The 25,644-nt window shown below is 53.3% G+C and overlaps 1 protein-coding gene across 5 annotated transcripts in view; it reads left to right on the top strand.

Moving 5' to 3' along the window:
- Positions 1 to 25,644, top strand: part of PRDM11 (PR/SET domain 11) — a 73,951-nt gene that overhangs the window by 37,487 nt on the left and 10,820 nt on the right. For 2 of the 5 annotated variants that reach the window (XM_029059961.1, XM_029059957.2), the window contains exons 2-7: positions 1,740 to 1,861; positions 2,512 to 2,615; positions 3,244 to 3,506; positions 4,900 to 4,967; positions 20,278 to 20,465; positions 24,510 to 25,151. In XM_029059961.1, the coding sequence (XP_028915794.1) occupies positions 1,746 to 1,861; positions 2,512 to 2,615; positions 3,244 to 3,506; positions 4,900 to 4,967; positions 20,278 to 20,465; positions 24,510 to 25,151 (1,381 nt within the window). In that variant the 5' untranslated portion in view covers positions 1,740 to 1,745. Of the gene's footprint in view, positions 1 to 1,739; positions 1,862 to 2,511; positions 2,616 to 3,243; positions 3,507 to 4,899; positions 4,968 to 10,382; positions 10,805 to 14,269; positions 17,749 to 20,277; positions 20,466 to 24,509; positions 25,152 to 25,644 lie in introns of those variants that run through there. The other 3 variants (XM_029059960.2, XM_039911422.1, XM_039911421.1) reach the window with 3 other exon arrangements.

Raw genomic sequence — 25,644 nt, 5'->3', positions numbered from 1 at the left:
AGAAGCAGCGTGGCTCAGTGAGAATCAGCGTGGCTCAGTGGAAAGAGCAGGGGCTTTGGAGTCAGAGGTCATGAGTTCGAATCCCAGCTCTGCCATTTGTCAGCTGTGTGACTATGGGCAAGTCACTTCACTTCTCTGGGCCTCAGTTACCTCATCTGTAAAATGGGGATGAAGCCTGTGAGCCCCACGTGGGACAACCTGATTCCCCTATGTCTACCCCAGTGCTTAGAACAGTGCTCTGCACATAGTAAGCACTTCACAAATACCAACATTATTATTATTTGTTAAGCCCTTACTATGTGCAAAGCACTGTTCTAAGCATCTGAGGGGATACAAGGTGATTAGGTTGTCCAATGGAGGTCTCGCAGTCTTAATCCCCATTTTACAGATGAGGTAACTGAGGCACAGAGAAATGAAGTGACTTCCCCAAAGTCACACAGCTGACAAGTGCCAGAAGCGGGATTCGAACCCATGACCTCTGACTACCAAGCCCGGGCTCTTTCTACTGAGCCACGCTGCTTCTCTAACCGCCTGGGTCCCTGTCCCTCCCTCCCTCCTCCCCTCCTCTCCTCCCATTCATTCATTCAATAGTATTTATTGAGCGCTTACTATGTGCAGAGCACTGTACTAAGCGCTGGGAATAAACAAGTCGGTAACAGATAGAGACGGTCCCTGCCGTTTGACGGGCTTACAGTGGGCTTACACTCCCCACCCCCAGTTCCCTGCCACTCCGGGCGGCTGCAAGCTCTGTGCCCCTCTTTTGCTTTCCCAGGAGCTCAAGGTGCTAAGAGATCCCCCCCCCCCCCACACACACACACCCAGGCTGGCGATGCTGCAACTCCCTCTTAGGTAGCCAACTTGGAGTCAGGAGAGGAGCTGGGAATGGGTCCTGACCCCCAGCCCTGGGTGATTTTTTTTTTTTAATGGCATTTCTTAAGTGCTTGTTATGGCCAAGCACTGTTCTAAACGCTAGGGTAGATACAAGGTCATCAGGTTGTCCCACGTGGGGCTCACGGTCTTAATCCTCATTTTCCAGATGAGGTAACTGAGGCACAGAGAAGTTAAGTGACTTGCCCAAAGTCACACAGCTGAGAAGTGGCAGAGGCGGGGTTAGAACCCACGACATCTGACTCCCAAGCCCGGGCTCATTCCATTAAGCCACACCGTTGCCCCCCCGCTACCCTCTGTGCCGGCCGGGCAGCCGGCACGGCAGGGACACTCCGTGACTTTGGACCCGGGGACTAGGGTTGGATTCCGGTTTCCGCCGTCCCGGCCCCCAGGGGACCAACTTTCTGTCCCGGCGGATGGGGCCGCCTCTGTCTCCAGGCTTCATCATAAAGGGCAGGGACTGTCTCTATCTGTTACTGATTTGTACATTCCGAGCGCTTAGTACAGTGCTCTGCACATAATAAGCGCTCAATAGATACTATTGAATGAATGAATGAATTAACAGGACGACGGGCCAGGACTGAGCCGTGTCGACGCCTGGCACCTCAACCTCCTTGCGGGGCCACCCAGCACCCCTCTGGCGCCCAAAGGGCTCGTGATGCCATTCGACGCCCCCGACGGAAATGGCGTCTTCTCTCGGTCTGAGAACAGGTGTTGCCGTTCCCCGTGAGGATCCCCGGGGCAGTTTAGTCAGAAGGGTAATGACACCAGACCTCCCACCTCCGGGTTCTCCCCCATGCTCACCCTTCTCTCCTGTTTCTTTATTCCCCTTCTTCCCCACCCCCGCCCAGAACAGGATGACTGAGAACCTGAAGGACTGCTTGGCCCAGACCCAGGCTTCCATGGGGGAGATGGTGACGGTGAAGACGGAGGTCTGTTCCCCACACCGGGACCAAGAGTATGGCCAGCCGTGGTAAGACATCCCCTCCGCCCCTTGACCTCTCCGACCTCTGTCGGGGTCTGAGAGTTCAGGATGTTCTGTTGCCGACCGGTACATTCCAAGCGCTTAGTACGGTGCTCTGCACATAGTAAGTGCTCAATAAATACTGTTGAATGAATGAATGTCTCGGTGAGACAGCCACCTGTCCCTGGGCTCTGCAAATCTCTCCATTTCCCTGGGGCCTTAAGGGAGATTACCTGTCTACCTTCCCTTCTAGATCCTAAGCTTGTTGCGGGCGGGGAACGGGTCTAGCAACTCTGTTGTTTTGTCCTCTCCCAAGTGCTGAGTGCGGTGCTCTGCACATAGTAGGTGCTCAGTAAATATCATCGATTGATTGATTGACCTTCCCTCACTCCTGCCAGTGACCTTCCCAGAGTTTAGCTTGGCCATCGCTACGATGAGGCCTGCCCCGTGTCGATCACGGAGCCAACCTGGGCTGAATCCGCAGGTTGCATCCGGTGAGGAAGATGGGAGGATTGATCCGTTCAGTGCTGGTGGGGCTGAAGGCAGGATCAGCTCCACTTCCTGGCCTCTGGCTTCACTCTCTATACTGTTTTTCCCTCTCAAGTGACTTCTTCTTGGCCTCTTTTGTTTTCCCCCACCCGACACATACACCCGACCAGCTCTGGGAGACCTGACCCCTCATCTATGGAAGTCGAACCCAAGAAGCTGAAAGGAAAGAGGGACTTGATCATGTCCAAGAGCTTCCAGCAAGTGGATTTCTGGTGTAAGTAAGATTTCGTTGCGAGACTCGCCTTCCCTGGCGGGAACCGAACCTGAGGAGGGGGAATCGGGGGGTTGAGGGCAAGGTTATGTGAGCAGTAGGATGGTGCCTCAGTGACTGTAGGATGGTGCCTCAGTGGTTGCATCTGTATATGTTGGCGGTGCGCACCCCACCCCCCAACCTGTACCCCACAAGGCGAGAGAGGTGCCCCCAGGGAAGAGAAGGGGGGTGGGCAAACAACCTCATTCTCTCTCTGTGAGGGTTCTTCCAGGTCATTAGGGAGCTTTTTTGTTGAGGGAAGAGGGGATGCGTAAGCCCTCACAGCCTGGGTTCTGATCTGTGTCGACCCTGGGCTGATTGGGGAAAGATGTTAGTGCCCGCAGGACACCACTGCCCCCTTCTGACTGGTTTTATACCTCCCCCCAACTTGTTGCACTCCTGTGACCACAAGTCCAGACTAGACGTTTTCTGTAGTTTAGGGGGCATCTTTGTGGACTTGTGGTGGAGTGGCCCAGCCAGGTATAGAGCGGTCCTCGAAGACTTGACCGTGAGTGCTCAGTTTGCTTAGTAGTCTCGACCTTCTCCTTCCTAGTGGCTAATCCTTCCTAACCCCTGCCCTCTCCGCCTCCAGTCTGCGAATCCTGCCAGGAATACTTTGTGGATGAGTGCCCGAACCACGGCCCCCCCGTCTTTGTCTCCGACACCCCGGTGCCCGTTGGCATCCCGGACCGGGCGGCCCTCACCATCCCACCTGGCATAGAGGTGGTCAAAGAGGCCAGCGGGGAGAACGACGTGCGGTGCATGAATGAGGTCATCCCCAAAGGACACATTTTCGGACCGTACGAGGGCCAGATCTCCACCCAGGACAAGTCGGCTGGCTTCTTCTCCTGGCTGGTGAGTCCTCTTGCCCACCCCCACAAAAGGCAGGTCTCCGAGGGCCTGGGTTCTAGGGGGTGGGGCTGGAAGGTCCACAGAGGGTAGGTGACGTGCTGAGAAGTGCACCCGAGGTTAGGGCTCAGGAGAACCTCCACCCGGGGGTTAGAGTCCCATGTCATTCCTCATATTAATCCACAGCTCTTATTCACTGTTAATGCCGTGTAAAACATTGTACTAAGCCCTTGGGAGAGTTCATGGGCGGTTAGGACTGATTCCTACCCCCAAGGAGCTTACAATCTGGCATTCATATAAATCTTCAAATTCCCAAGAAACCTCTCTCTATAGTAGTCCTCTGAAAACAGGCATTGTTCAAAGCAGTGTGCCTTTAAACCGAGCAAACGTGAAATTGGATAATAATAATAATAATGATAGCATTTGTTAAGCGCTTACTATGTGGAAAGCACTGTTCTAAGCGCCGAATGTTTTTACCTGTCTAAAAAGCTGCTAGCCTAAAAAAAAAAACACAACTCCATCCCTTCCTATATTCCTCTGTACTTGAAAGTGATATCACTGATGATGAAGTTCACCTATGGATGCGTGATGCCGGTGAAGAATCCTCTGCCCCAACCATACAATGCTCTCTCTCTCTCTCTCTCTCTCTCTCTCTCTCTCTCTCTCTCTCTCTCTTTCTCACTCACACACACACACACACACACACACACACCCCTCCCCCCGCAATACTGCTTTGTTCTGCTGCTATGGTTATTTGTGGCCCCTGGTGTTGTTTTCGTGTCCTGAAGGCAACCCCACTAACTCAGTTGTCCAGTTGCACTCAATATTACTGTGTGGTCCATGTAAATTAAAAGTCCAAATAGCCTCCCGTGCAGTAAAGCACTTAACAAATACCACAGTTATTGTGATTATCATCATCATCATCATCATCATTATAGTTGTCTAATTGGTGGCAAATGAGGCGTATTCAATTAGACAAAGCTAGGCAAAACAGGGACAGAGTGAGTTGATTTTTTCCAATTCCTGGAGAGAATCAGAAGCAGAGCCAGAACTACGATCTACATCTTCTCTTTCCCAGCTCAGGGCTCTGTCTACACAAGGCAAGACTACTTTGCCGGTGGAATCAGGTCCCCAGGTTGGGAATCCCCTGGGCTCCTCCAGTGGAGTCTGAAAGGAATGGGGGTGACCCAGCCCAGAATAGGATCGGGATGTTTGATTCAGGGACCTGGGGAAATCCTGGGAAAGACCAATGTCTTGCATAGCATAGTGGGGGCTGAGCCAGGTCTCTTGGGGCAGTAGGTTCCCCATCTTGGGACTCCCCACCCCCAAAGCTTCTCCCATTCTGGCCCAACGCCAGTAGGCCCACAAGTTCTCATGGTGTTTGCTCTTTGCCCTCCAGATCGTGGACAAGAACAACCGCTACAAGTCCATCGATGGGACAGACGAAACCAAAGCCAACTGGATGAGGTGAGTCCCGCTCTCTGCTTATTTACCTTGTGGAACCTTTCAGTCTCCATATGGGACATGCCATGGGAGAGGCCTCTCCCACCCCTCACCAACCTGTTTGTCCATGCCTCTTAAATTTCCTGCTCTGTATTTCCTGTCCGTAACCTGCGCTACTAATTGGCTAGAGCAGGCAAAGCTTGTCTCGGAGGACAGGGTCGGGAGGGGGTTGAAATTGGCTCTTGGATTGGCGGAGTTAACAAAGAGAGGAGGCCTGCACCCCTCGTGGGTTGACCTGGCCTGGGCTTCATTTGTCTGTTGCTTGGTGGTCCAGTTCTTTCCGTGCCGCTGTATTTGGTTTGTTCCATTCAGGAGATTTTGAGAAAGGTGAGAACTGTCTCCTTTCCTTAAGATGCCCGAAGCCACCGTTACTCTCTCATGTGGGTACTGCTGGCATCGACAGAGTTGGTGTCAGCACTCTCCCAGATATAGATGGCTGGCTAAAATATCTGGGCCCCCACCTCGGTTGGTTGCACTGCTCTAGTTCAGTAGAGTGTCAAATATGATGCAGATCCTATGTAATTGGCAGTTCAAATGATAGTGGGAGGGAGGTTCAAAAAACTGTCGGTGATATTTACCTCCCCAGATACTCAAAAATATTTTCAAAGCTGGTTCAGATCAGAACTAGAACTTTTTCACCTGGACATCTCTTTTCAGAGGAAGGCCATAGCTGGAGCTCATTTTAAAGGAAGGGGAAAAGGAATCCAAGCCGTGGCTTCCGGACCTTCCCTCTTGGCTGTCTCGCTCATGGGCAATGGCTCCTCCTATTTACTGGGGATCTTGGCAAGGCCAGGATGGGTCACCCCACTGGGGTGTTCTGCCTGTTGGGGTGGATGGTGGATGCTTTTGAAAGGGTCCAATCTCTGCAGTTTGCTGACAACCTTAGCGGCAGCATGATGGAGTCATTGAGAGAATCATGGGAATGATTGATGGATGGATGGGGAGAGGGAGGGATGCATGTATGGAGGGAGGGATGACTGAAAGGAAGAATGGATGGGTAGTAATACATACAGGTTTGGGGAGGGAGGTCACAACTTCATATGGTAATTTCCCTCTGCATTTTAACTTTTTTTCTTTGCTGCTCCTCGAACAAATGAAGAGGAAATTGTCTTTCTAGAAAATGATTCTGTGTTGACTGTAAGAGTTCTAGTCCTCTCTCTTTCCCACAGCTTTACCCCCCCACCCTCCACACACACACACACACACACACACACACACACACACACTTCCTCTTTCTGATGTTCAGATCCTCACATCAGACAAGCAAATATATCTTGCAAATTGTTAAGCTGCTCTCTCCATAGGTAAATCATTCCTGAGGTCTAGGGAACGCCATTAACAGACTGGACGGCCCTCTGGTATTCCCTTTGAGGAACTCACTCCCCACTCACCACTCTTTCCACATAAACCCACCGGCTCTGGAGCTAAAGAGGTTCCTGTATTTGGCAGAGAGAGGGTGGCTTTCATAGCTTTTTCAGTTCCCTGAGTGTGCTTTGTCCCAGTGTTCAGTGCTGATGCTTTCAGAGCCAGGAGGAGCCCATTCCCAGCCGTCACGGTCCTGGCTTTCTGGTTGTTCCTCAACAGCTGTCGAAGTGGTAATAGCACTATTTGTTAACCATCCACTTGGTATAGTGCACTGTATTAGGTGGCCGGGAAGGACGAGACAAAGAGGTAGCATGTTCCCTGTCCTCTAGGAGCTTGTACTCTAATAGGAAAGGTAGACATAAGAATATTTTAGCAAGAGGGGGCAAAATAAATAATTGAATGTACAGCAGAATCAGTGAACCGAAGTGTCCCCTGGTGAGGTGAGGGAGCCTTAGAGGTAATACAGAAGCCAAATGGCTCTGTACAGTTTCTGGCTGGTGAATCTCAAACTCCCTTGGCAGAGTCCATGAAGCTTTACGCCCTGCCTCTCAGCTTGTCTGTCGACTGAGAGGAGCTGATCCAAGATGGCTGTCAAGAAGCTGTAGTGGTCTCGCGCTGCGTCTGCACTCAGGGGTGGGTGATCTCACTAAGATTCCCTCCGACTACAGCTTACTTCAGAGATCCCAGAAGGTTGTCTGTAGCCATTTTCACTTCCTGGGGCTTGGGTATGATAGTAAAGATCCCCTGAGCCTTTACCCAAGGGATGTCAATGTGAGTGGGCCTCTGTGGAGCTGAGGGGAATTCATTAGCCTTCTCAGACACATTTCCCCTGAGAGCCCTGGACTCTTCAGTAAGGCAGGTGCTTCCTCTTGAGATTACTTCTACTCTACTGCAGCTCTAAACTGGGAAGAGCCCTCTGGATTGTAAACTCATTGTGGGTGGGGAACATATCTACCAACTCTGTTTATATTGTACTCTCCCAAGCTCTAATAGTACAGTGCTTTGAACACAGTGAGTACCCAATAAATATGGTTGATTGAGGGCTGATACGTTCCTCCCTGAGAGGTGTCCAGCTGCACAGAGGAGTCACTGGAATACTGGCGATAAAGCTGAGGCCCTGGACCCCTTTGGGGACACCCAAGCCACAGAGTGGTAGATTTTCACTGGAAGAAGTAGTAATACTGGTGCTTCTTGTGCGCCACTGGGTACAGTATCAGTTGCTTGGGAAAACACAACACAAAGAATTGACCTATTCGCCACCCCCAAGGAGCTTCCACTCCATCAGGAGAAACAGGTATAAAACTGTTTAAAACGTATGTCTTCCTGAGAATACAGGGGAAGAATCCAAATTCCATACGTGGCGGAAAGTCTACAGGAAAGCCTGGGGACCCTGTTTTGGAGAAGGTGTGTGTGGTCTGGAGATATGATATCTGAGATATGTCTGATTAGTGTCTGGCCCCCAGCTCTGCCTTGTACCCCATGGTTAGCTTGGCTTAGGGGGCAGGGTGACTTTGGCTTTTTGGCCACAGGAGGATCCCCTGGATGCCAAAAGTCCAGTGGGCTCAGCATCAGGGAGACAGAGTCCTGAGTAGGAACTCATTTGGCCCCCGGGGCAGAGCCTTTGTAGTTTGACTGGACTTGGGTTGGCTTAGGCTGGTCAAGTTGGGCTTCAGTCTGGAAGTCCATTTCCCTTCCCCCATCCTTGATCTCTCTCTCTCACACACACACACACACACACAATATCTCTCGCCCCCCGCCAGGTGAGAACCACTGTTGCTCGGGGAGGTCCTCCTATGGTCTCGTATCCTGTAAGTTTGGAGGGAACTTTGTGCCCGGACTCCAGTCCTTTCAGGATGTGGACTCCAGAGGATTGATGTCTGTGTATCAGACAGTGCTTCAGTGGAAAAAGTGCTTCTGGGCATGTGTGAAACAAGCCCCCCTGCCCCCTTCGCCCCCAAGTTTCCCTGTCTCCCAGAGGTCACTTTGGGGCTGAACCTGATCAGAAGAAGAATAATGGTAGTATTTATTAAACACTTCCTAGGTGCCTGAGTCTTGAGGTAAATGCAAGATAATCTGATCAAACACAGTCCCTGTCCCACACAGGGCTTCAATCTAAGAGGTATCTTTGCCCCATTTTTCAGATGAGGAAACTAAGGCCCAGAGACTTGTCCAGAGTCACACAGCGGGCCAGTGCATGGGTTTGGGCAGGTGTGCATGGCCCTTGCTCGTTGGGGTGGTTTCTGCTTCAGGACCCTCTGGTTGGAATAGCCCCAAGCTGAGGAGTGGACGGTTTTGAAAAAAGCCTCTTGCCGTTTCTGGGGCCCGACCTCTCACGAGTGCTGCAGTTGCTTCTCCCTCTCACAGGATGGGGGGGTGTGGGGGCTCCCAGTGGGCCCAATTTCCTCAGCAGGTCTGGGGACAGCCTTGACTATCCCGGGCCCCGAGGGCTGCTGCCGACCCCTAGAACCTGGGGCTCAGTGGCTGGAGCCCGCCTGGACCGTTCCATGTCAGACTGTTTTCTGACATCCTTAAGGATTAAGAGGTCGTGGCTTTGGGGAAGAGGTGGAGAGCCTTCTTGATTTAGCAGGGTGTGCAAGGGGACTTCACCATCAAATCTAGGAATTAGAGGTGGGTTGGAAAAGCCAGCTCTCACTCCAGCCCATTTCACACCTCCCGATTTCACACCAGGAACAAGAAGGAGTAGCTGCCATTTAAATATTTGTTGTGTTTCTTTAGCACTTGTCTTCCCAGGAGCTCCCAGCACTCTTGAGGGAATTTTTACTCATCTTTCCTCAGCGGTAGTGAGGTCTGAGGCAGAACGAGGATGTGACTTGCCTAGGGTCGGCTCACAAGGGCAACACTAAATTCATATTTTCTGACTCCTGGTCTAGTTTTGGTTTTTTATTATCACTATCATCATCCTTATAGTAAGCACTGTGGGCCAAGAACTGAACGCATCAGCCCCAAGCCATACTGCCTCTCGACTAACCCTCTGGTGGATGTTAAGTTCTGCTAAGTTTTGCGAGGAGACGGCGCTCTTGGGAGCATTGAGCACCACATTCATTCCTCAACTTGTTCAAGGTATTTTTATGCTAGGGAGCAATCTTTGGCTTCTTCAGCACAGACTCACTCCACCTGCGTTTCCGCCTGCCCTTCACTGTGCATTTGGACAAAGCTAAAGGCTTTTTTCTTCCCCATGGTCATGTCTTTCTCGAACCGGACCCTGGAACTTCAGGCCCCCAAGTGGGCCCCAAAACATAAACAGTCTAGGCAGGGAGATGTCCTAGGGCTGACGCTGTGGCCCAGAATCCTGTGTAAGAGACCGGGCCGGGGGCGGGTGAGGGGTTGAGTTTGTGCCTGGCACTTGTCAATGGGCAGTGTGGCCCGCAGGACCTGGCAGTGGACCCGGACTCAGACATTTAGACCTATTTCACCCACTTGTGTGCAAATGTACTTGTGTACGCCACCCTGGGCCGCTTGCTGCTCCGTAAAGAAACCGACCCCCGACCTTGACTTCCCAAACTCTCAGATCTTTGGGTGTCACCCCCCGCTCCCCAGAACCCCCCTCGGTATAAACCGGGCAGCCGCTTCCCTCCTCATCTTCTTTTCCGGTCTCCAAGGAGGCGTCACTGCGCCGCGTCTATGTGCCGTTCCCGGGGCCACGGGCTGTGCCTCCTTGGCCGGCCCCGGCCCACCGCAGGGTGGACGGAGAGCGCCTCGGTCAGCGGACAGAGCGGAAGCCTCTGCGGTCTTCTCCATATATAAATATCTTCTTTTTTGTTTTCCCTCCTCCATGTCATTCTGCCACGTGCGAGTCCCCGTAAAAACCGGTGACACTCTCCGGCCTGCCCGTCGCGCGGTGGGAAGTGGGGGGAATACCACGGGTGAGGAAGCGGGAGAAGCAGGCACCTGCCGGTTCCCTGGCCAAGGGCGGGCGGCGGAGAGGTAGCGGCAGGGAGCCCCAGCGTTGATTTCTATTTACCCAATTGTGCTTTGTGGGATATTCAACCCAAGGAACATGGCGTCCATGACCGAACGTAAGAGGAAGCCCAAGTTCTCCAAGGAGGAGCTGGACATTCTGGTCACTGAGGTGACCCACCACGAAGCCGTTCTGTTTGGGAGGGAGACAATGAGGCTATCCCATGCCGACAGGGACAAGATCTGGGAAGGCATAGCCCGGAAAATCACCTCAGTCAGCCAGGTTCCCCGCTCTGTGAAAGACATTAAGCACAGGTGGGATGACATGAAGCGGCGAACCAAAGACAAGCTGGCCTTCATGCAGCAGTCGCTGTCGGGCCCGGGCGGCGGTGGTCGCCCTCCGGCCATTGTGCTCACCGCCCACGAGAGGGCCATCGAGTCCACCCTGCACGCGGCCCACCCCATGCGCGGCTTCCGAAGAGCAGATCTGGATGGCGTGGATAGCCCTTCTACCAGCTGTGAGTATCTATCGCTGCCTCAACTTCATTTTCTCTCCGCCTCTCCCTCGTTCTTTCTCTCTCCTGTCTTTCTCTTGCCCTCACTCCCCTGCGGACCACAGTTTGACCTCTAGACCGTGGAGAGATAGTTCTGTGGGCAGGGCCGGAATAGTGCAAGGCTCAGAGGGGTTAATCCCAGGGCCCTGGGTTTACAGGGGCCTCAGCAGACTTCCAGAATCACACCCGCTTTCGACCCTACCGACCTAGCCAATATAGTCATAAACTGGGATGTTCTGAAGATGGTGTTCTTCAAATAGCCTCTCAAGGCAGCCTTGCTAGCTGGTCTGGCTTCTAAAGGGGGCTCAGACCTTAACCTCAGCCTCAATTAGGAGTAGTGATAAACACAAATAGGTGCTAATCACCCGTGCTTATCACCGCCCACCCCTTACCTCTTCATCTTGTTGATTCTGAGGTTGGGCGAGATCATTAAGCCGATAGTTGACTAGAAAGGGGAAAAGTGTGTTTGATGTTTAAGCAGTAGAGAAGTGACACCTGTCTGGGGGCACATGTATGTTTACTCACTGGATTCCACCCCCACTACACCCCAACCTGCTTTCACTTTCCGAAGAGCAAGTCTCAGGGCCGATCATCCTCCCAAATCCTGCTCCCTCCTCCTCCCCAGCCCGGATTAAAGACCTTCGGCCCCAGCAGCCAATAGCTCCAAGTCGCCCATAGCTCCTCTGCATCTCCGTTGCCATTCTGGCTGGTGGTCCTGTGTGGAAGTCATCGAAGGTCACGTGATGCGTGGGGGGACCCCCACTAGGTGGTCCAGCCCAGGGCTCTGACTTCTTACAATGCGGCCCTGTCTGTGGGCACTGGGCGTTGTTTGGGGCCGATGAGACGGAGGGAAAGAGTCGTCACGGTCAGTCAGTGGTATTTATCGAACGTGTACTGTGTGCAGAACACTGTACCAAGTAATAATATTAATAATGGTATTTGTTAAGCGCTTACTATGTGCCAGGCACTGTACTAAACGCTGGGATGGATACAATAATAATAATAATAATTATAGTATTTCTTAAGCGCTTACTATGTGCCAAGCAGTGTTCTAAGCGCTCGTGTAGATACAAGGTAATCAGGTTGTCCCACGTGGGGCTCACACTTTTAATCGCCTTTTCACAGATAAGGTAACTGAGACACAGAGAAGTTAAGTGACTTGCCCAAGGTCACACAGCAGACAAGTGGCGGAGCCGGGATCAGAACCCACGTTCTCAGACTCCCAAGCCCGGGCTCTTTCCACTAAGCCACGCCGCTTCACTAAGCAAATAGCGTTGGACGCAGTCCCTTGTCCCATATGGGGTTCACAGTCGCAATCACCATTTTACAGATGAGATAACTGAGGCCCAGAGAAGTGAAGTGACTTGGCCAAGGTCACAAAGACAGGTGGCGGAGCTGGGATTAGAACCCATGACCTTCCGACTCCCAAGGTCGTGCTATATCCGCTATGCCAAGCTCATCTTGTAGACTGTGAGCCCGTTGTTGGGTAAGGGTTGTCTCTGTAGCCGAATTTGACTTTCCAAGTGCTCCGGACACAGTAAGCGCTCAATAAATACGATTGAATGAATGAAAGTGCTTGGGAGAGTCCAGTAGTGACAGCTACCCCCACTTTGTGTATGACTCTCTGTCCCCACCTCCCTTCCACCCTCTCTGAAGATGCTTCTTTAAGGAGTGGAGGTGGCAGGTCATCCAGGCCAGGTAGGGGAAGCAGTTTGGGGAGCAGGCTCTTTCTCTGTTAATGGCGCAGAGGAAAACACTTGGCAGATGCTAAATGAATGTCTTCAAGCTCAGCAGGACAGTTTAAAAGCCTGGTCTAGGGAGAGATAAGTGGAGGGAGGAGCCAACTTCATTGACAGAAATCACTCCCCTTGTTCTCCTGCTCCTCCCACCCCCCAGTCCCAAAGCAAGACTCGCACCAGTAGGGAAGATGACCTTTAGAGCAGCCAGTGGAAAGCTGGCTTTCAGAGCCTCAAGTCTTTGCCCGAAGTCATCCAGCAGGGTTGGTGCAGAGACCCTACTCCCCCACCACCTTCCCCTCTCCAATCTGGTGGTGAGTCACTAAGTATTAAGAGGTGGCCAATCAACTGTAATAATAATAACAACAGGAATCAGTGTGACCTAGTGGAAAGAGCCCAGGCCTGGGAGTCAGAGGAAACTAGATTCCAACTCAGGCCTAGCTTTGAGGCGTAACCAAACTGAAAGTGACCAGAAACCCATTCCACGTTTCCCCGTGGGCTCTTTGGACCGGCAGCGATGCCCCCGGGGAGCGAGTTTCCGGCCACGTCCGATGCCTACTGCCGGTTGTTCGGTGCCCCAGAGCCCACCAGCTGAACCTGGGGCTCACGTCCCAGAGACCCCACAGGTTTCCCAAGCCCCTGCATAGCACAGCCCCTGTGCTAAGCTTTCTGGCCACCGCAGCCAGGCCCACCTGAGCCTTGCCCCTGGAGCACTGAGCGGCTCCGGTGCTCTCTGCTAGACTGGGAGCTTCTCCGCAAGTCGCAGGGCGAGGACTCAGGAAGGAGGGTCTGGAGGTACAGGGACTAGAGTCCTGGCAGGGATCCCAGTGAAGTTAAGGGAAAGCGGGGCATTTGGCCATTTTGAAAGGACCGTACCAGGTGGGCAGAACAGTTTGATTCTGTGTCTCCGACCGCTTAGGTGGTGGGGGGCCCGGGGCTCACTTGGGTGGGAGTCTGGTCCTTCATAGGTTTGTCGTGCTCAAGATGGCGTGTGCATGGGAATCTCACAAGCAGGAATCTGGTTGTGTGTGTGTGAGAGAGGGAGAGAGACCCAGAGAGAGATGGAGGGAGAGGGGTGCATGCATGTTTGTGCCTTGACAACGCTGGTTCAGGGCACCGGCTGCGTAGACTGTAGATGTTGGCGTTGTGTTAGGCCTGATGAAGATTCTGTTTTCCTCCTGCCCCACGCATGCGATCCCCTGCCCCCACTCCACTCCCCGCTTTGGGGACCCGGTGCGTCAAAGTTGCCTTATCCCATATTACCACAGGATGGCACCAAGTAACTCAGGGATGGCTATCGAAGGGGAGTTGGAGCAACACCCAGTGAGACTGGAAAAAGTCCCCTGGGAATGGAGGGGCAGCCGGAATACTGGGAGACTCCTTCACCGCCCTTGTTCCCCTTCCCCCGGGGTGCCCACGGCCTCTCAGCCCGCACACTCCCAGGACCCCGGGGTCTCCGCTGGGCACTGCTTCCCAGCCACTCGGCTCCGGGACTCGGGAGTGGGTGGGTTTTGGAGATGCGGGGTAGAGAACTTGGGGAGCTGCCAGTTATTCTCCAGGAGCAGTTCGGGAACAGCCGTGGGAATCGCGGCCAGAAGTTCTCTAGCGGCCAGGCGGTTTAGAGCGGCGGAAAGGTTGGGGCCGGCCTCTTCCCACCTTATTAATCCCGTGCCCTTCTTGTTCTGTTTCCAAGACGACGAAGACGAAGAGATGCCGGGGCCCTCCCGCGAGCACCCCCTGTCGTCCCTGCAGCGAGATCCCGAGGAAGCCGCCCACCTCCCCAGACCGGTCCTCCTCCGCTCCTCCTCCTCCTCGGACCAGTCGGAGACCGTCGGTCAGAGGCCAGAAGTGCCGCTCCGCCCTTCCCCCCGGGCCCAGGCCTCTTGCAGGGCCCCCCGGCCCCGGAGCCCACCCCTCTCCAGCTGGGACCGGCAGCTCCTCCACTCCCACGCCCAGCAGACTGATCTGTTCAGGCAGTTCTGCCAGGAGCTGGTGACCGTCCACCGGGACATGGCCGACAGCATGCACGTCATCGGCCAGGCCATGGCCGACCTGACCGGACAGGTCAGCCAGATGTGCCAGACCCTGACCGAGATCAGAGATGGGGTGCAGGCGTTTCACTGGGCGGCGGGCCAGGCGGCGGCCACTGCCGCCCAAGGTCCCCCACTCCAGCAGGAGCCCCGCCGAGAGGAGCCCGGCCCGGCTCCCCCGGAACCAGCCCCTCGCCCTCGGACTACCAGATCCCGGAAAAGAAAGCACCATTGCTAACTTGCCGGGGCGCCCCGGGAGAGAAGAGGGCAGCTCGCCTTGGGGATGGGGCAGAGATGCAGAGAGGGGAGGGATCTGTATCCTCCTTTCCCACCTTGCCCACCTCACAGTCCAGGGCCATGACCAGAGGCAGCTGTCACTCCTCTCGGAGTGTTGGACCATAGCCCTGTACTGTCAGAGCTGGGAACTGCCGCTCTCCCCCTCACCGCCCGCTGCTTCAAGTGCAATAAGTTCCGCTTGTCTGACGCTTGCTTGCCCTCGAGTAGCGCTCCGCCCAGCTTCCAGGTACAGTAGAGGGTGGGCCTGGCTCCTGCAGCGCGGGACTGTATAAAATCCGAGGCCGGACAGGCCCGACCGTGGCTCCCCCGGGGGCTGCTGACGACCCCTCCCAGACCGACTAGCTCTACGTCATAGTGTGGGAGCCTTAAACCTTCCCCAAAAGGCCTCTCCTCTCCCTTCTTCCCTACCCTTGGAGTGGGGGCCGGGGGGATGCTCCCCCAAGATGCCATTCCCTCCTTCCAGGGAGCTTTTGTGGCCAGGATGGAGCTTTCAGCAGCTCCCTGTTGCACGTTGGCAGTGCTCATTGCTTGCGATTCCTGGGTGGGCTTGCTGGACAAGAGCAGGGGGAGCTTGTTGGAAGGGTGGGAAATTCCTTGCAGAAGAAGCAGAGGGCAGTTTGGGAGGCTGCTTTCCTTCATTTCTGGCCCATCCGGGTGGGGGCAGGGGTAGACTCACCTCTCCGTAGTCGTCTCCTGGTCCCACGAACGTGACAATTTTAGAGTGATAGTGAGAGGCTTTGGGGAGCTGTGGGGGGAATTGGAAGGCCTGGATCCCGGGCCCTGTCCTACTGCTAGCTCACCATGGTGCACGGGGCAAGTCTTTTAACCGCTCTTTGCCTCGGTTTCCCCATCTGCAAAATGAGGAGGGTAATCCCTCCGTGTCACCAGTGGTGAGTGACTTGGGCTCCCTGTTTCCCCCACGCCCACCTCTTCCATATTGGCCCCTCTTCCAGAAGATGGGTGGGAGCAGGGAGAGGACCTGAAACTCAGGTCCTCCTTCTAGACTCCTTCGGAGAGACGTCTTGAAGGGGAGGAGTTTGAAGCTATTGACTAAACCCGTTCTTGCGGCCAGTTCCGCCTGTCCTTCCGACAGCTCGTCGAGCTGCCCACGGGAAGATGGCGATGGAGTCACCTATCTATACCCTCCGGGCCCAGCAGAGGCACCTCCTGCTTTCCTCGCCCTCTGACCTCGCCATGATCTTACAGAAGGCAATAGGCCACAGGCCCATTGTGGGCTGATGCCACACCTCTACAGGACTATTGCACTTTGGGGTTGGACCAGCCCAGGCTTTCCAACCTCCCTCCCCTCCTCTTTCTTCTTCCTTTCCCCTCCCTTCCCTTATTCCCTCCCTTCCCTTACCTCCCCTCCACCTCTTTCTTGCCTGGGAAGACTTAACTCAGGGAATGGACATAAGATATCGGTGGGGAGGCTGACCAGGGAGAGTGAATCCAGATGTGTCAGGCAGCAGCTAGCTGGAATGTCAGCCAGTGGGTGGCCCTGAGTCACCTGGGAGATGTTTTAAAGTGATTCCAGGGGTGTAAGCGGATGTGGTGTTTCTCTCAATCGTCAGCAGCCTGCTGACCAAGGCCCCGGATCAGCCCTTGGCCAGAAGGGGTAATAGAGAGCCCTAACACAGGCCAGGGAGAGCTCTTCTGAACCAGAGTTGGCTCCACTACACTACACCAGAGTTGGTTCAGATTGAAATGCAAGGTGCAGTTCGGAACCGAAAGTGCCCACCCGCCCAGAGCAGACTCCTAGCCTGTGACGCCTGCCAGCTCTCTCACTCACCGTGGAGGGGCCTTGCCACTGTGCAGAAATTGGCTGATCTCGGCTCTTAGGCATTTTAATTAATCCAGGGTTGGCTTCACGTTCTCCCCACTGTCCTCCACGGGGCATCATGGATGGGGAGTCTGAGAAGGGCAGGGTTGGGCCAGTAAACTTGGAGGAAACCCAGGACGGTCACCCTTAGCTCTTCCTCTCTGCCATGGCTTCCTGCTGACACTGTCCAGGTCGGAGGGGTTATTTCTAACTGTCCTCCAGTCCGTTTGCTTGAGGTAAACATCTCTATATTGAAGACAAAGATATATATATATTTGCCCACAGAGATATATGAACTCCAAACGAGCCATCCATCCAACCATCCATTTCTGTCTCAGGTGAGATGAAACCAGTTTCTCTGGGTCACAGGAGGGATCGTGTCTGCTTACTCTGTTGTACTGTCTCAAGTGCTCAGAACAGTGCTCTGCGCACAGTAAGCACTCAATAAATACCATTGATTGATTGGGAGTGGCCGGGGGAGGAGTTGGTTGTCAGGGGCTTGTTTAATGCACTAAAGACTTCCAGATGACCCTGAGTGGTAGTTCAGCGTTCTTCCCCAGTCAGTCCTGGGTGGCCGATCAACCTTCCTTCTCTCCCCACCTTCATTTCCTACTCTACTTGGGCCCTCCGCCATTAGGTCTCAGTATGATCCCGCTGCTGAGCGCCCTGTTGGGGCAGCCCTGCCCCCACACTCCCCATATTTCCTTTGAGGTACAAAGAACTGACTCGCCTCTCGGACCTTCCCCTGCACTTTGCTCCCCACCACACCCACAGTGACTCCTTTTCCTCCTCCTCCTGGACCCCCACAATGCTGATGCTTCCTTCCCACTCCTCAAACCTCCCAGCGCAGTGACCAGCTCCCCCAAACACCCCACAGGCTGAAGTGCCCACGTTGAGTAGCATATTGCTATGCTGATTCCCTGAACTTTTCTCCTTGTATATGCTGGAAAATTTCTTTCAGAAGTATTTTTGTTAAGATGGCAATAAAATATATATATCTCTATATAACACTTTGAACACAGCCAGTCTCGGGGAATCTTTCTTTGGTCCGTGATTTCTTTCTTCCTCTCGTGGCAGAGCGGCCCGGCCCCGAGGCAGGGGAGTGCGGTGGAAGTATGGCTGGCAGGCCCGAGGGCAGTCAGGGGGAGCGAGAGCCTGGGGCAGCTGACTCGGGGAAGGGCAGGAAACCTGTAGGAGGTGAGGGGTGAGTTCTGCAGCGGGGGACTGGGAGACTGCTGTCAGCCAGCCGCTGGCGAGTATCCAGGGACCGAAAAGCCACTGGGGCCATCAGTGCGAGGCCTTGGCTAGCCTAGCTTGGCCAGGTAGTCGGACATTCGCCGGGCCTCAGGGAGAGGTCGCGCATCTGCGACATCTGGCCCCGAAATAAGAGATTTTCTGTTTGCTTTGGGGGGCTTCAGCCGGAGTGGGAAAATGGCGGAATCTCACAGGATCTCCGAGCCAACCTCCACTTTCCGGCGAGAACAGGAAGAATGGGTTGGGCTGCATCTCTTTACTTCAACTATAGGGGTTGGCTGACTGGAACCAGCGTCAGTACTGTCCTCTCCTCTCGTTAAAGCCCCGTGTGTTTCCATCTCTCTCCGTGGTGAGTCATGACTGGGTCCTCATTCCCCCTCTTCACTCTTGAATTGGACCTGTTGGGCACCGTAGGGCCCAGGTTGGGTCACAGGTTTTATTTAGGGAGCGGGCGACATCCAGTACGTCGAACCAAAATATATCCTCACGAGTTGTGTGACAGCAAATGTAGATGAGCTTCAGAAAGTACTCCTGCTTTGGGACTGCTTGTCCCAAAAGCACCGTTTGGAGGGTGGGGGGAGATTTTCTACCGTCGTCCCTGCAGCCTCTGAGGAAACGAATTGGACTCCAAGCACGGTTTCTGCACTGGGCTGGATCATCCAAGTTTCCCCCTGTCGTGCAACCTTAGAAACCTTTCAGGAATGGGGTTTCTCTGTGACCGCTCCATCAGCCTTGACCCCGCCACATGATTGGGGCACATCATAAAGAATGTTGATTCCGTTGATTTTTGCAATACGGGGCGGATTGGGCGGGTTAAAGAAAACCGGGAGCCGGTAAATTGGTTCTTGTTACAAGATGGCACAAAAAATGAGGTTGAGAGAGAGGTTCTACATAATACGCGTCGTCTTCTCCGGGGGCCCGGGAAGCCCTCCTCCTGGTTGCCGGTCTGCCCACTCTCCGTGGTCTTTTGGGCTTGTGAGTTTGTGTGTTCTATCGCCCAAGTTGCGAAGGGACCGGCGGTGCTGTGGCTGCCACCCATTGGGTTAGCTGTAAGTGCATTCTTTCCCCCCCAGTACTTGGTGGCTTATGTGATTCTTGCCAGATAAAATGCCACCGCACACAACAAAGACCCAGGAGGGAGGCTCTAGATGATGCTTTGAATCAATCCTAGTTGGTCCCAAAGCTTGGAACAACTTGGATTCCAATTCTCAGTGTCTGGCGCAATATGGAGACGAGGCGGCATTTTACACTTACGAATGGGAACTCAGATTTGCCAGGCAAGATGCAAAGGACCCACTAAAATGAAGTTCTGATATAGTTGGGAGCCAATTTAGAGTTGCCTTTCTGACTGTGGGTGTTACTGTTTTTTTTCTTTTCACTTATCTGGGTTCTTTATTGTATTGTGACCGGTTCTTGTGCAGGTGACGGTGGGACTTCTTTCTGGGAACGTTTTGGGAGAATGCAAGGAATTGGGGGTCACATGAACATGGGAGAATGGTGAGAGGAGGATTGGGGGCAGATGACCTAATCATTAGGAGGATGTGATCGTGTCTTGCTAACCTTCCTTCTCATCTCCCTCCATCCCTCTTGAAGTCAGTGTGGTACCCTAACATTGGGAAGACTCAGGTGAGGAAGGTCCAAGGAGATTTCCACCTTTGCCTATTGCCCTCAGCTCAGAGGCCCCTCCGAAACATCCTGGAAGTGCTCAAATATGATTGATTGATTGATCGATTGATCGATCCTGTTAATTTCCACTTAACCTATGGCTTGCAAAGCACTTCTGGTGATACCATCCTGTTAATTTCCACTTAAACTATGGCTTGCAAAGCACTTCTGGTGATACCCAACTGCAAACCCTAAAACATCCTCCCAGTCTGACATCCTGAGTCACTGTGGGCAGTGAAAAGATGGAGAAATGCAGAAAACCAGTAACCCCCAAAACCCTCACCTGGAGGCTTCCAAGAATGACCTTCAAGCTGTCTTCAGTATGTAGTTAAGACTTCATTTCTTCAATCCCACAGAGGGAGAGCAGCTCAGCTGTCACACGCATATCACCAAGCAGCAGCCTGGTTTCCCTGTCCTCTGCCAGGGTGATGGACTGACCCTTTCCCGAGCATCCATATGGTAGCCAATTGAAAAACACTCCCAAAGCAGCTCCCCCGTCGGCTACCTTCTGGTCTCCCTCAGAGGTTGGCTGCTGTTAGAGTCCTGTCAGTGGATGGATGGTGGTGGAGGTCTTTGTAAGTATGGAACCTTGGCAAGAAACCCTTGATGTTCTTACTGGTGCTCCTTGCCCTGCAGGTACATAGTCATCTCCCGAGAGGAGAGGGAACAGAACCTGCTGGCGTTCCAGCACAGCGAGAGGATCTACTTCCGGGTGTGCAGGGATATCCGACCCGGGGAGCGGCTGAGAGTCTGGTACAGTGAGGATTACATGAAGCGGCTGCACAGCATGTCCCAGGAGACCATTCATCGCAACCTGACCAGAGGTGAGCTTCCTCTTTGGCGTGCTCCACCCTCCCCTCCAGCCCGACCCTGCCCCATGCCCCATGCCCAACCTCGGCCCAACCTCTACTTCTGGATGCCTGCAACCCCGGAAGCTGTTGAGCCCGGGCCGCCGAACACTCTGCGAGCCCTATGGACAGGTCTCAGCCGTCTCACACTGTTCACTGGTCCAGTCTCCCCCGAAGGAGGAAGCGAGAGGTTCCCATGTCTCATGGAAACCTGAAACCAACCATGGGGTGGTCAGGTGATGGGGCCTGGCTGGCGGGAATGGAAACAGGGAAATAGATCCTTGTTGATTATGAGTAAAAGATTCTAAAGCCCGAGGATGCTTTCTCACCCACTCTCTGAGTCCTTCTCAACCAGGTCCTGAGTGCCAGAATGCCAGAGATGTGGTCACTTCAGTCCATCAGAGTAAGGGGGCAAGAGAGGGATATAAATTGAGGCTCAAAACCTAAAACCTATGTGTGTTTGAGAAAAGCAACTTTGCATACCAGACCTTGATTCCCCATCACATACCGGGACTGCAGACTAGAAGCAGTCTCTAGGCTGTAAGCTCGTCTCTAGACTGTAAGCTCGTTGTGGGCCGGGAACGTATCTGCCAACTCTATTGTATTGTGTTCTCCCAAATGCTTAGTGCCGTGCTGTGCACATGGTAAGCGCTCGGCAGATACCAGTGATGATGGTGATGATGACGACAGAAGCTGTTAAGCTGATGACTTTCTCTCCATCGCTGCCCTCCTCCTTCTCTTCTCTTGCCCTTCCTTCCTTCCTCCACTGCCCTCCCTCCAACCTCCCTATACCAACCCGCCATTGTCACAGTTCCAAGGAGCAGCAAGTGAGAGGGAGAACCTCGGGGAGGCGAGGTCAGGGGGCGTATTTCTCGGAGGATGGATGTTGGGCATTCCTAGCTTCCCGGCTTGGTGTAGCTCCTCTCCTTTTGAGGGCCTTCTCTTGAAATACTTTACCCTGTGGGCCTCTGTGACTATTACTGACATACTCAAGTTGCAGCAATGGTAAATGGTGGTGTCGTGGTCCCTCCTCGGAGTGGTTTCTTCCCTGCATTAAAGGTGTGTCCTTTTCAAAATGCATCCCGTTCAGACGGACCCAGAGTCTGCCTGAGGCAAGGGCAGTCCCTTCATGTCATGTGCCGGCATATGACAGGAATGGGGATGAATAGTTCCACCGTGAAGAAGAGGGGTGGAGTGGCCCATTGAAATACAACTTTCTTATCAAAAACACATCCCTACTGTTATCTGACTTGGTAAAAGGTGTCTTGCAACCCAGTGGAACCTGGGAGAGAACGTCATGCAGGTTTTGCCTCCTGCCCTATCTCACCATTAGACTTTTGGGACATGAGCACTTGTCTGGTGAAGCGCATTTAACTAATACGATTGCAGAGGTTTAACCTGACTCCCAGAGATAACTGGATATTATCATTTAACCTTTTACGGAGCAACCGGAAGTCATTAGGGACTAGGGACAAGGTAGCCAGGATGGATCTGAAACCAACACAAGAGCAAGAAAGCAACAGGAACAGATTGCCAGATTGTGTCTGGAGCAGAAGGGGTTGCTTCCTGTTGGCTTCAATTTCCTGGCTGCTTCTAGATTTACAGGGTCTTTTCCATCTCCATCCAGTTATGACATCTCAAAGGAAGCCTGAAGTGAGATTGGAAGTGAGATTGGAAGGAGAAGAGGCAGGCAAGCCGGGCTGGGAGCTAGAAAATGAATATACCGAGTAGAAGGCCTAAAGATAGAGAGGGATTGGGTCGAAAGAAGTCAGCAGAAGCAGTGGAAAGGATGAGGGAGGAATCAAACAATCGGTAGTATTTATTGAGTGCGTATTATGTGCAGAGCACTGTACTAAGCACTTGGAAGAGTACATAGTAATTTATAATATATAATTTAAGGATATGTACATAAGTGCTGTGGGGTTGGGGGGTGGGGAGACTATCGAGTGTCCCAAGGTCTCAGGTTAAGTTGCATAGATGACACAGAAGGGAGAGCAAGCTGGGGAAAAGGGGACTTAATCACGGAAAGCCTCTTGGAGGAGATGTGACCTTAGTAATGCTTTGAAGGTGGTTAAAGTGGTGGTCTGGCATATACGGAGGCGGACAGAGTTCCAGGCCAAGGGGATGACGTGGGAAAAGGGTTGGAGGCGAGATAGATGAGTTCAGGCACAGTGAGTAAGCTGGTGCTAGAGGAGCAGAATGTGTGGGCTGAGCTGTAGTAGGAGATTAGTGAGGTACGATGAGGTGAGCCGATAGAGTGCTTTAAAACCAGTGGTAAGGAGTTTCTGTTTGATATGGAGGTGACTGGGCAGCCATTGGAGGTTCTTGAGCAGCGGGGAGACATGGACCGAACTGTTTTGTTGATAGGTGATTCGTGGGGGAAGCCAAGAGAAGCAAGAGGAAAGCAGGGGAGGAAGACTAGCAATATATGCCAAACTTTCAGGCCAGAAAGAATATAGGATTCTATGACATTTTGGTCTTTGGGAGCCCACCGCACCCCCACTTTCAGGAAACTCCTCAGAAGTCCAGCAAACATGACTCAGAAACAGGGAGAAGTGTACTTAGACGATAGTTCCCAGAAGCCCAGCGTTGGAAAGTTAGGAAGAGTTAGTCAAAAGATCTGGGCTCTATTCCCAGATAGCTATGTAGTAAAATTGTTGTGTGACCTTGGGGGACAGTGGGGTCAGGGTCACTCAGCCTTTCTGGGCTGGTTTCCCCATCTATAAAACTTGACTGGTGACGACCACCTCCGGATCTTAGCTGAAAAGGGCTGCGGCCGCAAGTTGCGATAGAATCACCTAGACCTGTGATGACTTTCTTGGATGTGGCTGTTGAGAATCGGGTCTGCTGAAGATGATTGAGTCATTTTGTCAAAACTCTGATCAGGGGACCGTGATTAATTAACCTAGGAGCCCAGCAAGAAATTTGAGCTCCATTCACTCCCATCCAGATCACCTCAAGTGGCTTAGGATGTTGGCTCGAACTCTTCCATATCTTCTCTGCCTCCTTAGTCTCACTTCTCCTGGGGAACACTAGTGCCTCCTACACCATAACTGGTACAAAATCACGAGCACCCAAAAAAACAAAACAAAACAAAACAAAAACTAATTCAGCGTGTTGTTTGGGAGATCACCAAGTATCAGGAGACTTGAAGTTATTTACAAGATAGAAGAGAGATGGAAATTGAAACAACTTTTGAATTTTCAGGTAAGGAAACCCGGCTTTATTTGAGCATTAATGGTTTGGGTCTGTGTTGCCGTATATAGGTCATTTTTTAGCTTGCCAGCGGCTACCCTCTAAGGAGTCCCGAGTCCTGTGGATTTTCCCCTTTTGCCGTTCCACACTTATGTCTAGTTCCGGCTCGATTGGCAGGAAGTACCAAGGGAATGTTGGATTATTCAGTCCCGATCCCTCTACTCTCTGGTTCCGGGAAGAGCCTCCAAACCAGGTTTGGTAACTAGGGCACGAAATGAAGTGGCATAGCTCTAGGGTCTCTTGGAGAACGTTCTCTCTGATGGTCCACGTGCCATAAACCTGACGCCTTTTACCAAGTCAAAGCAAACCATTCCGTATTGTTCCGATTGAGAATAAGGCATGGCGACCACAGTGAGCAAGGGACGGCTTGGTTTGCCAGGGGTATTCATTGTCACCGAGATTGGATAGGAGGGCTTTGCTGAAAGTTTATCATCCTAGAGTGTCACAAAGAGGCGTTCCCCTTAAGGTTGCTCTCCATAAGCTCACGAGTCCCACGTAAGCCCATGAGGCCAGGCACAAATTTTCTCTTTTCAGGAAGCCATTCCCATTTCTGGGCTACACTTCCCCTTGGTCCAGGCTTCCACTCTCCCTGGTTGGCCCGGTTTCCCCAGTTCCCCATGCCCACCCAGTAAAACCAGACCTAGGTGGCCCATGGGAGTTGACAGGTGACGCCCTCATGAGAGGCCCGCTTTGCTCTCTTAGACTTCCGTGACCGGGGGTTTCCAGTGATCCTCCTCGCCCCCTCACTGTGGTTTTCCTTTCCAGGAGAGAAGAAACTACTGAGGGAGAAAACTGACAAGGCTCCAGAGAGCCAAGAGGACCTCCGCGGTCCCCTGCAACTCACAGTGCTGAAGCAAGGCAAGAGCCCCTACAAGCGGAGCTGTGACGAAGGGGATGCCCATCCCCAAACCAAAAAGAAGAAGATCGACCTCATTTTCAAGGATGTGTTGGAAGCCTCGCTGGAGTCTGCCAAGATAGACGAGCATCAGCTGGCCACCAGCACCCCTCTGGCCTTCAAGAAAATGCCCAAGTTTCAGGCGGAGGACGTGTTTGAACGGTGCGGGGCGATCCTGCCCCATGGCACCCAGAGCTTTGGGCGGACCCACAGCGAAGGGGATTGGAAGCTAGGCCACGGGACACCGTACGGCCCTTCCAAGGAGAAAGGCCTGCTAGAGGAGGACCAGGGGGAGCCTTCGCCCATCAAGGTGGACAGCCCAACGGAGGCCTCCCTCACGGGTGACAGCCAGGAACTTCCCACCACCTCCTTCTGCCCCAACTGCATCCGACTGAAGAAGAAGATCCGGGAGCTCCAGGCGGAGCTGGACATGCTGAAGTCTGGCCAGCTGCCCGAGCCTCCCTTAGTGCCACCTCAGGTACCCGAGCTGCCAGAGTTCTCAGACCCTGCAGGTAAGTCGAGCCAGATAAGAACACCGGGCACACCTGCCCAGCGAGAGAAGTGTGTGGTAGGCGGTGCGGCCCGGGGGGGTCCGACACGCTCCCTTCCGAGCGTGCTGGGGCTGCGGCCTCAGCCGTGGTGTCGCTAAACACGGGCTCGGGGGGTGGGGAGACCCTCCGCATGTCTTCCGTTGTACCCAACCCCTTGTCAATAAATCAAGTTCCACCCCAGCTGGATTGTGTGCTATGTTCTTGCTACTTTGCCTTCCAACGGAGGAGGCAGAGCAGACAGCAGGGGGAGCCCGGCCTCTTAGTCGGGGTGGTTTTATTGACCGGCACGTGGCAGCGTGACCGTGCCAACGGGGTCTGAAACCTAGAGACAGGGGTCCCTTTTGGGCAGTTCTCGATCTTCCTCCTCCTCCTCCTCCTCCTCCTCCCTCAGCCTTCCCCTAGGAATCCGGGCCATCTCTCGCACGGCATACTTCCTCCGCCTCGGCTGCCTTGC

This window comes from Ornithorhynchus anatinus, chromosome 3, assembly GCF_004115215.2.
Source record: "Ornithorhynchus anatinus isolate Pmale09 chromosome 3, mOrnAna1.pri.v4, whole genome shotgun sequence".
NCBI lineage: Eukaryota > Metazoa > Chordata > Mammalia > Monotremata > Ornithorhynchidae > Ornithorhynchus > Ornithorhynchus anatinus.
This window is presented reverse-complemented; position numbering and strand designations above follow the sequence as displayed.